Here is a 16,735-nt window from a genome sequence, read left to right as displayed (position 1 = left end):
GAGAGAAAACATATTCAAATTTTAAATTTCTCTTTTATTCCATCCCGGCAGGATAAGCAGGCATAGCTTATGCTGAAGCAGAAGCGACAAGGCGCGTCAACACAGAACGACACAAGAGCAGAAACAGGAAAAGCTCATGAGATATTTATCCCCGTGATTATACACTGTGAAATTTTAATAGGGATTTCTTTACACGTGTCGATTTCGGTAAGGGAATTATAGGGATCTTTTAAACGAATGTCTTAGATTGACAAATTTTTATCCCTTCACTCTGAGTGTGGAAACTTGTCGATGAAATAATTAATTAATAGTAAAATTAATTTTACAGAGATTAAAAAATTAATTTTAAAAAAAGAGGAGGAATTGGATCAGGAAGTAAGGGAATATTTTAGAATGGAGTTAATATAGGGTGAATTAAGATAAAATTTTGGAAATTAATTAGAATATATATATATATATATATATATATATATATATATATATATATATATATATATATATATATATATATATATATTGATGATTATTCCTTGCAAGAAAAAGTAATAAAACAATACTATAAATTAAATGTAATAATATCACAAAGTCTAAAGTAATAATTGGTATTACAATTTTAAATTTTGCGTTAAACCGATATTTATTTTATGTCATACACATATGTTCGAGTTCTTTTTGCATTTTTAAAAAAATAAATAACTGTTCAGGCCTCAATTTTTCTTAGAACTTTACCTCTTATTTCATCGCACAGACTGCATGATTCCAAATTTGGAATATTTATTCGAGGAAAGATGTGAGAAAATCTCGATGAGAAACGATTATTTTTCAAATAACTACGCCCTTCACGATTTGTTGACATTTCGAAGAACACTCAAGCGTCCACGTGAGTTTTCAATGCATTCCAAGTGACCTTCAAAGAGAATGCGTGTAACCTCTACACCATTTTAGGAATTCGATGTATCAACAACGAAAATATCGACACTGAAATCAATCCGTTGATATTTCCAAACTTTATCCATATAGTTTTTTAGGAACCATATTAGAACTGCAGATTCGTATTTACAAAATATCCACTCTAATAGTGGACCGATAGTTAATTTCTGAACTGTGAGAAATAGGTATATACTTCCATTTAAAACTGCGAGAAATAAGCATATACTTCCATTTAAATCTATGTGACTATACTTCCATTTAAAATTGCGAGAAATAGGTATATACTTCCATTTAAAACTAAGCGTAAGTAATCTCAACGATACTTTATAGTATAGTCTCTAGTAAATGTGTATTATTATTTTTATTATTATTAACTGCTTGACATAACATTGGCGAACAACAGTAATGGAAAAACCGTATGTGGTCTTTGGTGGCTTTATTTTTGGCGATTAATCGTTTATATGCAGTTAAAGCACAATATTACCGAATGTGTATTTTGGATAACTTTTTCCGACCGGTTGAAATTAAACAAATGGATTTCTGAATTGGACTCAGAATTACAATTGTAGTCACAAAATCACTTACCAAATTTCATGTAGTTAAGTCCTTGTTCTTTAAGGTATTGTATTTACACGCTTGCGAAAGTATAAACTAGCAAATATTTAACCTTTTGAAGGACTAAATTCGAAATTTGGTACATATTTACATTTTAGATGTTAAATTCGTATACCAAATTTTATCCATCTAGTTACTTGCTAAATTTTTTCGTTTTGTAGTTACAGTGTTCATTTCAATTCGAATAACCGACGAACAAACTTCCACTGAACGGACTTTATTTATATTTTAAAAATAAATTTATTTTTTAAAAAAGCTACAAAGTGGTGGTGGTCTAACTCAAATTATTTTTGAGCTATCATGTTCACAGATAGAGAGGCATCGTTCCAAAAATGTGTTTTTAGGACTTAAGGTACTCTGAAATCTAAAGAACGTCAAAATCTCGAATTCAAATATTTGACAACTATAGTATTTTCTCTTTGCATACTTTATATACAAAAGTAAGAATGCTCTATATGAAGCGAAAAAAAAATGATTTTTTTTAAGTTTTTGTATTACTAAGTGTACAGCTTAAAAATTAAGAAATATAATTATTTATATAGTCTCACGTTCCAATTTTTGGTAAATAGTTTTGGTATTCGCTCATATTAATTAAAAAAAAATCCATTCTTGTGTGATCAGAAACCGAGATTGTTACGGCTCTTTGAGTTTCATTATTTTAGACCCATCAACGACCCCTTCGAGAGAACATTTTTCAACATTTGCCCTTGAGATTATCACTGAAATAATCTAAAAAAATAATCAAATCGCCAGAATTTGCCTCATTTTGGTCAGGAAAGGCCGATTAAATTTTTTTTTTTGTTTAAAATACAATATGTCAAAGACATTTAGCCATGACAAATAGGATCGGAGGATTGGGCAAAAAAGTAAGCTTCGTAATTTTTTTTATTTATTTTTTAATTGATTAAAATAAGAAAATGTAACTCTGTGCTTCATTTCAAACATTTTATAAAGTGGAGTTATATGTCTATATCTAACGATTAGAGTGGATATTCTATATGATAATAGATGCAAAATAATAATAATAATAATAAAATGAAAAAATGGGACACTTTTCTGAATGTGAAATGTTTTATATATATATATATATATATATATATATATATATATATATATATATATATATATATATATATATATATATATATATATATATATATATATATATATATATATATATATATATATATATATATATATATAATTGCTGAATATTTTCCCTATCAAAATCTCAGGTTATATAAGACGACACAATTTGAATCCTGTCGACTCTTTAATATGTAATATGTCGACTCTTTAATATATATTTTATGTTAAGCAGGATGTAGTTTTGAAGACAGTGAAAATACTTTTTACATTTTTAAAATAATTTTAATATCCATTTCGGGAAAGCATAATTATTTACAAGCAGAGACGTGGACAAAGCACGTCCGCCATAGTGCCGTACAAAAGCAGAAGTGGGGAAGAGGAAAGAAAGAGATTATCCCTTGTCTTATATAACATGAGATATTGATAGAGAAAATATTTCTTTACAGTGCTAATATATTAATAAGATTCTGACAGGGATTTCTGTCGCATGTCAATCACATGTAAAGGAAACACAGGGATCTTTTAAAAAAGAATTTGTCTCGTCAGCGGTATTTTGTCCCTTCACGCGGAGCGTGTGAAAGTGTCGGCGTTTAGTCGATTCAACAATTTTATAAAGCTTCTCTTGAATTAATTAAGTAGAGAAAGTGGAATTGGATAAAAAAAAATAAGAGAAGGAACTTACTATGGGCTAAATTAAGATAAAACCTCAAAAATTAATTAAATTGAAATCAGAATTAAAATATCATTACACACACACACACACACACACACACACACACACACACACACACACACATATATATATATATATATATATATATATATATATATATATATATATATATATATATATATGTAATGATATTAATATTGAGCTATCATGTTCATAGATAGAGAGGCATCGTTCCAAAAATGTGTTTTTAGAACTTAAGGTACTCTGAAATCTAAAGAACGTCAAAATCTCGAATTCAAATATTTGACAACTATAGTATTTTCTCTTTGCATACTTTATATACAAAAGTAAGAATGCTCTATATGAAGCGGAAAAGTAAGGAAAACGGAAGAGATAAAAAGGAGAAAAAATTTTCACATTTGAAATCAGTTCAATAAATACAGGGTATGCATAGATGAATATTCCATCTTTGCTAAGCTATTAAAAGAAAACGAAACAAGGTACAACCTTTTTGTCAATCAGAATTCAGAAAATAACAATTGAAAGTTTAAATTACATACAGTTATAAGTATTCCTTGTAAGCCCTTTCAGAAGCACGAAAGATATCGAGATCGTCCGTGAAAGCACTTTACGTTCCACACTTTCTGTAAGCATGTCTGATGTGAAGTTTGAAACACTGCAAGTATGCTTAATTTCTTTAACATCAGTTGTTATTGGTGGAACAAACACCTGCTCAGATTGTACTTTTATACCTGTGTTGAATTTAAATTTTCAACAATTATTTCTAACACAGTTTTGTTTAATGTCTCTTTAATACCCCTGGAAATAAAAGATATTCATTTATGCCCTCCTATATTTTCAAAAACAGTTCAAAAATTCCAGATACCAAATAAAAAACATTTTGTTTCTTTATATAATAATTTCAAGAAATGAAAGTTATATAAAATTAAATGCATAATAATTTGGCTTATAAATTTGAATGTTTTAGCATTCATGCCATTTGGCATTATCGCAGACGTTATGGAGCAGATTTTATAATGCTGTTATGTTATAATAATGATATTAGTTATCATTATTAGAAGATAAATATATTAATATATTTATATTATTATATAATATAAATATATTTTTACTATCACACATTCTAAAATTAAGGGATCAATTACAAAAGTATTCGGTAATATAACTAATTCCCAACGTATTTCTGACAGTATTAAGAAATCATCTTTCACGAAGCCACTCAAAAATGCAATGTCAGATATTTCCAATACAATCTCATCTAATCTTGCCGGAGGGAAATGATATCATCTGCTTTGAAGTGTCTTAAATATTTAAGCATCGACTTCATCATTTCCTTGACGTGCGAACGATTTCCTAAGATGAGTTTAGAGACAAATGGAAACGCTGAAAATGGTTTGTCAGAATTCTTTCTTTGATGGAGCAGAGGAAAGAAATATTTTTACCAAAATTACATTTTGTGATTATTATATAGTTAGTTTGTGTAGGTGAATTTGGATTTTTAGTTTCTCATATATATAGATAGAAAGAGAATAACAATCGACAAAAAATTCAACATTCGAGATTTTGACGAATCTCCAGGTTTTACCATTTTTATTCTCTTCTGTGCACCACACACTTATGCGGAATTCCAAAATTTTGTTCTGACTTAAAAAAAAAAAAAGAAACATGTGTTTCGAAATTTGCTTCTTTAAAATTTGCTCTTTAATTAAAGTATTATAACGTCCAACAGCTCATTTTTTAGGTCTTTTAAACACCTCCAATTTTTTAAATTTAAATTTTTCAATCAGTTTAAAATCTCTTTATTTAAAAGTCAAAAACTGATGTTTCAACTATCATCCCCCCAACAACCGTGTTTCTATAACACATCTGAGGGTAAACTTAAATTCCAATTTTCGATAACCAACTCACCAACTTAAATCAATAAAAATGCTATTATGTATTTTACCTGTCTAAATACAATTCGAACTGCCTATTGTCTTTATTCATATAAACTTTGCGTGGAAAAATACTTTAAAATAACTCTATAATTACCCAAAGTGTGTAATGCTTGAAATGCGTCCACGAACGAAGGCCTTGTTGATTGGAGATGGAAGCTGAGAGTATGGCAAAAGTGGAACACTCGGGAGTAATTAAGTGGTATAAGAAAGAATAAAAATCGGGAACTGCTGATCTGAACCATGCTTTATCCACAAAACTTAAAAATTTGGGAATGATTTAAAAAGAAGGAGGTTCACTTACTTTTTAAGCAAATTAAATGGAATTTGAAATATTTGCAGCTATTAAACAGTTCTTTTTCAATTCTATGGCCTTTTATTATAAACTATTTAGGTGGAAATCGAATAAATTTTTAATTGTATCGATAATCTAATTTCTTCCAATATATTTTGCATTTATTGGATATTTGTCTATATTCTGTTTTGGGGCTTGAACATTTTATTAGTTCCACATTATCTATAATATTGCCTTCCTGCAATGTTAGCCTCATCGTCGAAATGGTCAATTTAGAGATACTCCTAGTGAATAACAAATGGGTACCACATCAATGAGTTTCAACCTTGTCTGGAAACTTGGAAAGCATCTGGCGATAAAAATAAAAATTCTGGAAAATTCAAGAATTATTGTAGTATCTCTATTTGGAGCAGAGATCTAAAGATCCTTATAGAAAGTTCCCTACTCTACTGGAAGATTATAAAAGCAATCACAAGAAAAAGTTGCTCTAGCCGCACTCTGAGTACTATTATGGTTTTGCTGTTATTTAACAATGTTATGATTTATTTAACAATGTTTTTTCATGCGTTGTTAATCTCTAAGAATACTCATTTTACGTACATTCCTGCTATGTTTTACTACTGTGTTTTGTTTCCTTCTGGAATAAGACATCATTTTCGTTTTCGAGTTTATTGGATCTCTAACCGGATATTCAGCAGATGATTTCCGCGTTAAATGTTATTTAAATATGCATTTATATTTTCTATAAAATAAAGAATATGTATTTAAAGGGAAAACAGTTTAATTATTTGTCTTTTTTTAATTATTTGTCTTTTTATTTACCCTAAACTAATCTTTTATTCACCCTATTTACCCTTGTAAGACTTGAGGACACACTTTGTAATTGGAATTTCAGATCCTTTGGTTGACAACGATTTAAAATATTAAGAATATTGGAATCAAGGTATAAGCAACAAAAGTATAACGACAAATTTTATTTTCAATCAGCCGATCAACACCGCAACATCTTTTCTGATATATCCTTCAGTGACATGCCGTTCAGATTTTCTGGAAGGGAGCAGCTACCCTGGAAGTAGAAGGGCTTACCGACTTTCACCAGCCACTTCAGACGACAATCACAGAGAAATTCATTACCTAAAAGGAAAAGGCGGATTTGAGTAAAGATTTTAGACTTGATTTGAATTAAATTTCATTAAAGACCCAATGAGAGTGCCTCCTACCCCAAAAAAAAAACTTTATCTCATTTTTTCTAATAAAGGTATTATATCAGAGAACGTCTTAAATGACAGTGGCGTACAATAGTTACAAAATATTAACTTTTTACCTAATCTATAATGTGATAATACTGGTAGGTTTTTGATGATTAATCTTTGGTATGCGGTTAATAGTATCGAAGATGGAATTTCTATTTTATCTGCGTTTTTACCAACCGATTGAAACAAACATTTTACACAGAGCTATGCTTGTAGCCACAAAATAACATTACAAATTTGATATATTTAACTCAGTGTGTTTTTGAGTTATCATGTTTACATGTTTCTGAAAGTACAGACAGACAGATGGTCAATCTCGTGTTGGAATTGAATTAAAATTTAATTGGTGTCTAGTTTATAGATATTTAATTTCTGTGTCGAATTTCATCTATTTAGCTCTCCTCGTTTTGTAGTTTTCGTGATAACTTATATTGAAACAGCCGGACAGACAGATTTCCTTTGAACGAATTTTGCTTAAAATTGGGCAAAAATCTACAAATATTATGTGAAGGACTTGAACCAAATTTCATCCATCTTGATCAAAGCGTTTTTGAGTTATCATTGTCAGAGACAGACATTTTCCAAAAATGTGTTTTGTGAACTCATGGAGGTATAAAACGTGGAGATTGGCCAAAACCTCAAGTTCGAATTTTCAACCGTTTAGAATACTTTCTCTATATTTCTTTTACAAGAAAGTAAAAATGTAATAAATAAATTATTGCAATAATTAATTACACCGATCTGTAAAAAAAATTTTTTTGCATTAGATTTTTTTCAGATGATGTTTATGCTCTTTTCTTCCCTAAAACAGAAAATATAACATATAATATAATAATTAATAATACATACATTAGAATATAGAATACATTGTTTTACAGAAAATAAAATACAATTAACATTTCTTCCTTCATCTAGTTGAGTTTTTATTAAATAATAGTTGTATGAAAAGTAGTGATGTTATTTGGTGTGGAATTAATCAATGTGAAAAAATTAGCATCTATATATTTGAAACAATTGGCAAAACCCAAGAACTAGTCTCTTAGACTATTTAATTAAAATTACAATTAATGTCAGATAACAAATTTCCGTCATTTAAAAAATTTTAAATTCCATTGAATTTAATTATTTGTTACTTTGTGAACAATTTTCTATAATACTTTCTGAAATTTTAAATTATAACTAACAAAATATTTTTCCATTACTTTAACAAAAATTTTTTAATTTTATCATTTTATTTTTCCAATGTAATGTTTGTTGTTAACTTTGTTCACAATAATTTATTCGTTTAAAAGTTTTGTATTTTTCTTTCACGTTTTCCTATCATCTAGAAAATCAGTTATTTAAATTTTGTTTTAGAAATTTATTAAAATAAAGAGTTCTAACTACAGAGAGAATAATGCATAAATTGTATTTAAAAATATTACCTTTAAATTGCAATAACTGTAGATGTTCAAAAGGCCACAAAAATGTTTCTTCATTTAAAGTTTTGAATTTGTTGAAGTTAAGTTCCAACTCCTTCAAATTTGGCATGCCATCAAACATATTTTCTGGTAATGAAGTCAATTGATTGCCACTAAAAAAAATTAATAACAAGTTTTTTTCTTCAAAAAGCTAAATATTCTTTTTGGATAAAGAATAACTATCACAACAAAGGTTGATTTTTTTTTCAAGAAAGAAATTAAGCTCGACAGTTTCTAAAAGTAATATATATATATATTTAAAAAAAAAGAAAATTTTTTAATGCATCTTCTGAAGGAAATTATTCATTTATGTATATATTTATCGCTTCATAAATAAAATAACTTTGATTTGTACTTCTAAATCTTGTAAATCGTTTACAGATTTCAACTGCAAATAAATTATTTTAAAAAATTCTGAAAAAAATATTCATCATCACAAATAATAAATTCATAACAAATAATATTTCTTACTATTTTGTTCGTCATACAAGTTTGTTTAATATGGACGAAAAACAACTAACATTTTTTTTAATGAAAACGTTTTAGACTAATATCATAGTTTAATATTCAATGACAATATTACTAAATTCTCTCTTAATATTTAACAAATTCTTTCTGACAAAAAATAACTTAAAAATGATTTCTAAAAAAGTTTTTGGAAATTAGCGCGTTATGGTTTAATTTACAAAGTTCTTATAAAAATGATTAATTTTTTTTAGTTATTATTAAGAATATAAAAGAACTAAAATAAATCAAAATGTAACTAATTTCTCCCCAAATGGAAAATTCGACCATTTTATTTCTCATAATCCTCATCTAGTAAATATAATATTTTATTTTTTCGTATCAAGAAATCCAGAAAAAAATGAACTTGCTTCCATCTTAGTGCTTCCTATTATCTTTTGCATATATTTTACTTGGAAAAATTGAAAACAATCCATTATTAAATTTATAAATACTAATTTTTTCTAATTTTTTAACTTTTATTAATGCTAAATTTTCATTATTGCATAAAAAAACTGTAGTTCATAAATTAAAAACTGTTACATTTAATTCAGGATTAATTTAAACTTAAAAAAATTACCTTATTACCCAAAAATATAATATTCTGCAAATTCGACGTTAAAAAATAATATAGATAATTTATGTACAGATAAAGGATAATTCATGAAAGATAATTTATGAACAAATAAAGGATAATTCATGAAAGGTAATTTATGAACAAATAAAGGATAATTCATGAAAGATAATTTATGAACAAATAAAGGATAATTCATGAACAAAATTGGTTTTAATCTGAATATCCGAATTAAAACCATTATATAATATATCCGAGCTCAAAGTCTATTTTCTCTATACGTTTTAACATACTGTGATAAAAACACAATATTTTATATTGTGCTCGATGGAGATCTAGAAAGCTATACTTTCTACTTTACAAGTACTCCAGTGTAGTAATTTGGACAAGCCTTTAATAAAGCTTGCTTCGGGCATGCATTCTTATTGATTTGCAGAATTACAGATAATTTATGAACAAATAAAGGATAATTCATGAACAAAATTGGTTTTAATCTGAATATCCGAATTAAAACCATTATATAATATATCCGAGCTCAAAGTCTATTTTCTCTATACGTTTTAACATACTGTGATAAAAACACAATATTTTATATTATGCTCGATGGAGATCTAGAAAGCTATACTTTCTACTTTACAAGTACTCCAGTGTAGTAATTTGGACAAGCCTTTAATAAAGCTTGCTTCGGGCATGCATTCTTATTGATTTGCAGAAATAAAGATAATTTATGAACAAATAAAGGATAATTCATGAACAAAATTGGTTTTAATCTGAATATCCGAATTAAAACCATTATATAATATATCCGAGCTCAAAGTCTATTTTCTCTATACGTTTTAACATACTGTGATAAAAACACAATATTTTATATTATGCTCGATGGAGATCTAGAAAGCTATACTTTCTACTTTACAAGTACTCCAGTGTAGTAATTTGGACAAGCCTTTAATAAAGCTTGCTTCGGGCATGCATTCTTATTGATTTGCAGAAATAAAGATAATTTATGAACAAATAAAGGATAATTCATGAACAAAATTGGTTTTAATCTGAATATCCGAATTAAAACCATTATATAATATATCCGAGCTCAAAGTCTATTTTCTCTATACGTTTTAACATACTGTGATAAAAACACAATATTTTATATTATGCTCGATGGAGATCTAGAAAGCTATACTTTTCTACTTTACAAGTACTCCAGTATAGTAATTTGGACAAGCCTTTAATAAAGCTTGTTTTGGGCATGCATTCTTATTGATTTGCAGAATGAAAGATAATTTATGAACAAATAAAGGATAATTCATGAACAAAATTGGTTTTAATCTGAATATCCGAATTAAAACCATTATATAATATATCCGAGCTCAAAGTCTATTTTCTCTATACGTTTTAACATACTGTGATAAAAACACAATATTTTATATTGTGCTCGATGGAGATCTAGAAAGCTATACTTTCTACTTTACAAGTACTCCAGTGTAGTAATTTGGACAAGCCTTTAATAAAGCTTGCTTCGGGCATGCATTCTTATTGATTTGCAGAATTACAGATAATTTATGAACAAATAAAGGATAATTCATGAACAAAATTGGTTTTAATCTGAATATCCGAATTAAAACCATTATATAATATATCCGAGCTCAAAGTCTATTTTCTCTATACGTTTTAACATACTGTGATAAAAACACAATATTTTATATTGTGCTCGATGGAGATCTAGAAAGCTATACTTTCTACTTTACAAGTACTCCAGTGTAGTAATTTGGACAAGCCTTTAATAAAGCTTGCTTTGGTCATGCATTCTTATTGATTTGCAGAATGTTTTCCTGCAGTGAAAGAATCATGGTCGAAAAGAGATATTTACAGACATTTTAAATGGATATCAGGTCAATGACCTCTGATCTTGAACGACAAAATGTAGGATTCTGGAAAATGGTGATTATGGTGATATCTTTATTAGAAATTAAAATTTGATACTTATAGAAAACTCGCATTCTTGTCAGAAGATAGAACGGGCGAAGTGCTCTTAAGCGAGTGAAGCTTTCTTAAGGATGCTGATTGTTCTAACTGCATTCTGAACGCTAAAGTTGTCTTGCTGTTTTCAGCAGAGTTCTATAAGTGCAATCCTCGGATACGTTTCGATTGTGTTATAATATTTTTTTTTTCATGCTTCCACGTGGGCGTGGACATCCATCGATCGATTTCCGTCATTATATGGAGCTTAAAAATTCCATATTTATTTGTAATTGTGTTTATTATGAAGAAGTATTAAAATTATAACTTGAATTGAAAAATAAAATTTAAAATAAACTACCGAAAGCCAGTACCTGAAATCCATCAATCTAAGTCGATGAGCTGGATTGGGCAACAGGGACCGACTCACTTCAGTTATTAAATTATCTCTCATGTCCAGAATCTGCAAGTTTTCTAGTTTACTGAAAGCCGTCGGATGGATGAATGATATTTCAGCTTTGATAAGACCTAAAGCTGTCAGAGATTTCAGGGCGGGAAACTCCTGATCCAAGGAATGCATGGAGATGAGGTTGATGTCGATGAGATCTAGACGTCGATGGTTCCTCAGCTGGGACCAGTCCCACTGGGTGACGTAGTGTGCGTCTGTGGCACGCAGTTCCTCGAGACGGTCTTCGAGACCGACGAAGGCCAAGTCATCATCCGACAAGGACATGATTTGGGTGTTGACAAAGCGGATCTGAAATTTAATTTGACAAAAATGTATATTCAGCAGACGATGCTTTTTAAATAAAGCCGTTTTTAGATGAACTGGTATCTTCTAATAGTAATAGAACATATGTATTTGTTGGCTCTCTGCAGTCCACAGTGTTGGAACTAGAGTTACCAAAATATTGAGGAGGCGCATTTTTTTTGAAATTTCAATTGGAATTTTAATGAATTAAAAACTAAGTTTGATATTGGCGTTTATTTTTTGTAACTTCAAAAAATATTATTGTATAAAACTGATTTTTATACCATTTTAAAATTCATAAAACCTGACCTTTTAGTGATATCGATTTGGTCGCCATGCCGTTTTGATTTGTTTAAAAAATATTTTTTTGTACAATTTTTAATAATGCGTTTCATTGTCGTAATGACCTTCAAATCATTTCTATTATTGCGTCATGCATTTTCTCTTGGCTTTCTTCTATTGTTGAAGCTTAAGAAGAAAGGTTTTCCCCCAATTATTTTCTGATCCGTTTACATCTATCTCTGTTAATAACAAAAAAGAATGCTCAAAGAAAGAATGGCATTTGTCTGTTTGTTGTGGTTCTATAGATCAGATTGTTTGGCCTAATGCTACAAAATTTAGAGCAATTATGCTTTGGAGGACAAAAATGTGCATTTTGAAGAGATTTAAAAAAAATTAAACATGATTTTATCTTTTTTCTAAAATAACTTCCAAAACCATTGCATTTGTAATTATTTTTAAATTTAAAATATTTTCTTTTTAATGATTTGAAGAATTAAAAAAAATGAAGTTACAATGTGCTATTTGAAGATTAATTCACCTAGACAAATATCTTTTTAGAGTACTGAAATGTCGTGGTATTGGCCTTCAGTAGAAAGATTTACATACAGAATAAACAGAAAGGATGTGACAATTATTTAGAACAATATGGTCCTTTTTTTTTATCTCAATTTCATACATAAAATATTTTTTTGAATAAATCATGATTACCAAGGTATGTATTCAGAAAATCAATTCAGATTAATTGTAACTACATTTCTTGGTCACCAGTTGGTCTCTAAAGGCGGCTAATAATAAATGAATTGCCGCCTTTCCAAATGAATGAAGAACAGGTAAACTAATAACCGATAATAAATCTATAGTCACAAACTGACTATTCCGACCCATCTGAAGGCACACGGAAAAAATTGAATGACGAACCGCCACAAAAGCACCACTGGCAGAGACTGTGATTGAGTTCTAAGGGCCATCACCGGCCACGGTACAACCTTTCCCTATGGAAGTACGTCCCGTCATCGATCGGAGGAGGCAGACCTCCACCTTTCCGTGTACCCACGAGGGTGGCGAGAACTAACCACCATACCTGAGTTTCTCCTCCTCAATTATGAGATACCCCCTCCCGTGCGACCAATAAATCTATAAATCACAACACTTACCTTCTGATATTGAGTTCCTTTAAATAAATCACTAGGTATGTAAGAAAGTGCAGAATTCATGAGAGTCAAGGCAAACATATCGTACGAATCGGTCGACTTGATGAGAGGAAAGAGTTCGTCCGTTGACATTACATTGTTGCAGAGCATCATGGGACCGTCCCCCAAGTCCTTGCATATACAGTGAGGTGCAATGTCTTCTTCCGGAGGGCAAGTGCATATTACAGGCCAGAATAACGTTGTGAAAAATGGAAACCATAGAATAATCATGGTGAAATTGTCAAATCACCTGAAAAGTGAAGCGGTTATAGTTATAGTGTTTAGTAGTGGAGGGTAAAATGGTGTATAACTGTTAGGAACAAAAGTTTCTCAGGGGAAAAAATTAATAAAACATTTTCTTTCCAGCAAAAACTAAAATTAATTTTTACTGGAATAAAAATTCTTTTCTCCATTTAAAGTACGAAATTACACAGGTCTTGCTGGTTCTCTCAGATTATATTATGATTAAAAATATTTAACATTTTTTAGACACTAATATATAAACTTTAAAATATGTTTTAAAATTTAAATTTTAAGCAGAATTCTTCTGTCATGCAATAAACTTTTCAACTGAAATAGAAGTTAAAATACCACTAAGTCTAATTACTTCCCTCCTCCTCCTCCCATTGAAATTCATCATTTCAATATTATGTATTCAATAGCATCTACTTTTCACAAATTCACAACCAACATCATATGTATGGAATCATAATTCAAATAAATTAATCCATTTACTAATAATATGTTCTTGAACTTTTAACCCTTTAAAGGGCCATTTTTTTTTCTAGTCATATTATGTTAAAATATTTTTAGGCTTAAAATTAGAATAAGAAGAGGGATTCATTTAGCTTATTAGATAAATTTAATTTGATTAATTAATAATTAAGTGACAAACCAAGACACATCATTTTGTGTGAGATAAAGAACTGAAGCCTCTAAGTTTCTGTCTTTCTAAAAAAATTTGTCAAAACTTATGCCAACCTACATAAATTCATACAAAGATTGATAAATTTGGTGGGAAGCATACTTCCCACGGCCTTAGAAAGGGTTAAAGTAGAAAATAGTGTAGTGTCATCGGAAATACGTAAGTGTACAGAATTTCTAGAAAAATGAACATATAATGAAAGTGCCAAACCAAATAACTGAAGATGAGATACCATAATAATTACTTTAAACAATAGGCAATTTTGAATTTTACTGATTTAACTGAGTTATTAATGCTATATAGATGAACAAACCACTGACTTCCAAAGACGGTTAGTTAATAATATAAAGTTAATGTGGTGAATATTTAGCAAACATATGATAAATTTTTTTAAAAACCTCGACCCATAGACAATCATATTCTTTGTTTTGGTAGTTTTTGTTTTCATAAAATGCTATTGTTATCCATATCAAAAACTCTCTGCTGTATAAAATTTGAGTTTAAAATTGCATTGTAGGGCTAGAAATACTTTTTTTAACTTACAATTTTATATCTCATTTGTTAGTATAATAAATATAATTTTTTAGACTTTAATGAAATAAACTAACATTAATCAAATTTCTTTTATGAAAAAATGGCAAATTTAGGCATTAAAGTTTATAGAAAAAAAACAATTTTTAAATATTATTAAATATGTTTTGAAGTTTTATGGGTTTTTTAAATGTTTAATAACATTTATTCAATTTTAGCAACTGCATCAAATAGCCTGAAAATGTAAAATATTTTAGTTTTCCTTGATTTTTTGCAAATATTGGTCAAAAACAAAAAAGTATAATTGCAACAAAAAGAAGAATATGCATATACATTTAATAGAAGAAAGATTTTTTCGTAGAATTCACGAATTATTTCTATCTATATTTTTAATTTTTCAAATAAAATAAAAAAATGAATGCAAATATTTCTGCAAGGAAAAAATATTCTTTCGGAAATCAACTTACTTTTTGAAATGAAATCGTTCGGCGGCTGGAAATGTTCTGTTCGCTTTACAGAAGAAAAACATTCCGAAAACGCAGAAAACATTCTTATCTAACACCTGCTACTTCCCACAATCCTCATCAGTTGATTTGTTTTTGTTTAAATTTACATAATTTTTAACTTTTTGATCATCAGTTATTTTGATATGCTTTCCAGTAGTTTAAACAGGTCACCTTCAAAAATCTCATATGACAATTGGAGTCAATTCATGTGATATTATATCACATTACTGTGCGTTTCAAGTGAAATATAACTCCACTTAACTTTATATCTCGTTGCGCATTATACTACATAAAACAAAAGCAAGGAAAAAAATTCTAAAATTAAATTCCTGCATTATAGCATTAGAAATACATCACAATCTCAGATTTGGTCACAATAATATGGTGCTTCTAGTGTTAAAAAGAAACAATATTTGTTAAGAATCTGGGATATTTATTTCTTGCAATGTTGGACTCATGGCTGAAAAATAAAGACAGATATTCTTAATGGATATTAAGTAAATGTCACCAACAAAAATGAAGATTCTGGAAATTGCAAGAATTATGACAATATTTGTATTAGGATCCGAGATCTGGAAAATTTCATACTCAGTTGAGAGCCCATGAAAGACAAAACTCTCTCACGAAAATCATATTTGGAGTATTGATCGCAAAGTGAGTTCTCTGTTTGCTGAACGTCGAGTTTGTTTATTGCTACTGTTATATTGTCGCATTGAACATGGGCTGTAGACTCTCCATGGCCGAATGGTCATAGCACTGGTCTCATAATCAAGAGATCGTAATTTCAAATCCCGCTAGAAACAATGCGATTCACAGCTTGTGTAGATATTTAATTCTTTGATTTTATGTTTTCCTTTATTTCATGTTTCAGCAGATTCTGGACCTTTCTTTAGTTTACTAGATAAGTTTAGATTACTAAGATATAATACTAGTTAAGGATTTTTCTTACTGTCTCCAGAAAAGTATTTTGGAACTTTCCCTGTTAGTATAAAAGCAGAAGATCTGTCAGTCACTGTGTTCTGAGTTCAGAGTTGAGTTAATAAATTGGTTTAGCTCTACTTCTTGTGCGTGTCATTGTGTTCCACAGTAAAGTACCTACTTGACAATATAATTAAAGATTATTGTTTACTTGTATATTGTGGATTTTTACAAGTATGGATTTTTATGTGCACCTTGATTGTACTTTTACTGTGCGTTTTTATGGAATAAAGCGTCGCTATACATTGTTCAGTTTCTTTCGTCGTACATT

The 16,735-nt window shown here is 29.0% G+C and overlaps 1 protein-coding gene across 1 annotated transcript; it reads right to left on the bottom strand.

Moving 5' to 3' along the window:
* Positions 1–6,516: 6,516 nt before the first annotated feature.
* Positions 6,517–15,512, bottom strand: LOC129968906 (slit homolog 1 protein-like). Its single transcript, XM_056083244.1, has 5 exons — positions 15,448–15,512; positions 13,489–13,774; positions 11,676–12,058; positions 8,235–8,383; positions 6,517–6,691 (listed from the first exon to the last, which is right to left on the bottom strand). Exons 2-5 carry the CDS (start codon positions 13,753–13,755, stop codon positions 6,549–6,551), a joined length of 942 nt encoding a protein of 313 aa, XP_055939219.1. The 5' UTR covers positions 13,756–13,774; positions 15,448–15,512; the 3' UTR covers positions 6,517–6,548.
* Between the last annotated feature and the right edge of the window lie 1,223 nt (positions 15,513–16,735).

Source organism: Argiope bruennichi, chromosome 5 (genome assembly GCF_947563725.1).
Source record: "Argiope bruennichi chromosome 5, qqArgBrue1.1, whole genome shotgun sequence".
Lineage (NCBI taxonomy): Eukaryota > Metazoa > Arthropoda > Arachnida > Araneae > Araneidae > Argiope > Argiope bruennichi.
This window is presented reverse-complemented; position numbering and strand designations above follow the sequence as displayed.

Bases quoted from the DNA above. Each gene is read 5' to 3' on its own strand.
- LOC129968906 (XM_056083244.1), bottom strand. From the start codon at position 13,755: ATGATTATTCTATGGTTTCCATTTTTCACAACGTTATTCTGGCCTGTA. The intron at 12,059-13,488 runs GTAAGTGTTGTG...ATTAAATTTCAG, and splicing joins AAGGAACTCAATATCAGAAG to ATCCGCTTTGTCAACACCCA. The intron at 6,692-8,234 runs GTAATATTTTTA...TTTTCCTTTTAG, and splicing joins ACAGTTATTGCAATTTAAAG to GTAATGAATTTCTCTGTGAT.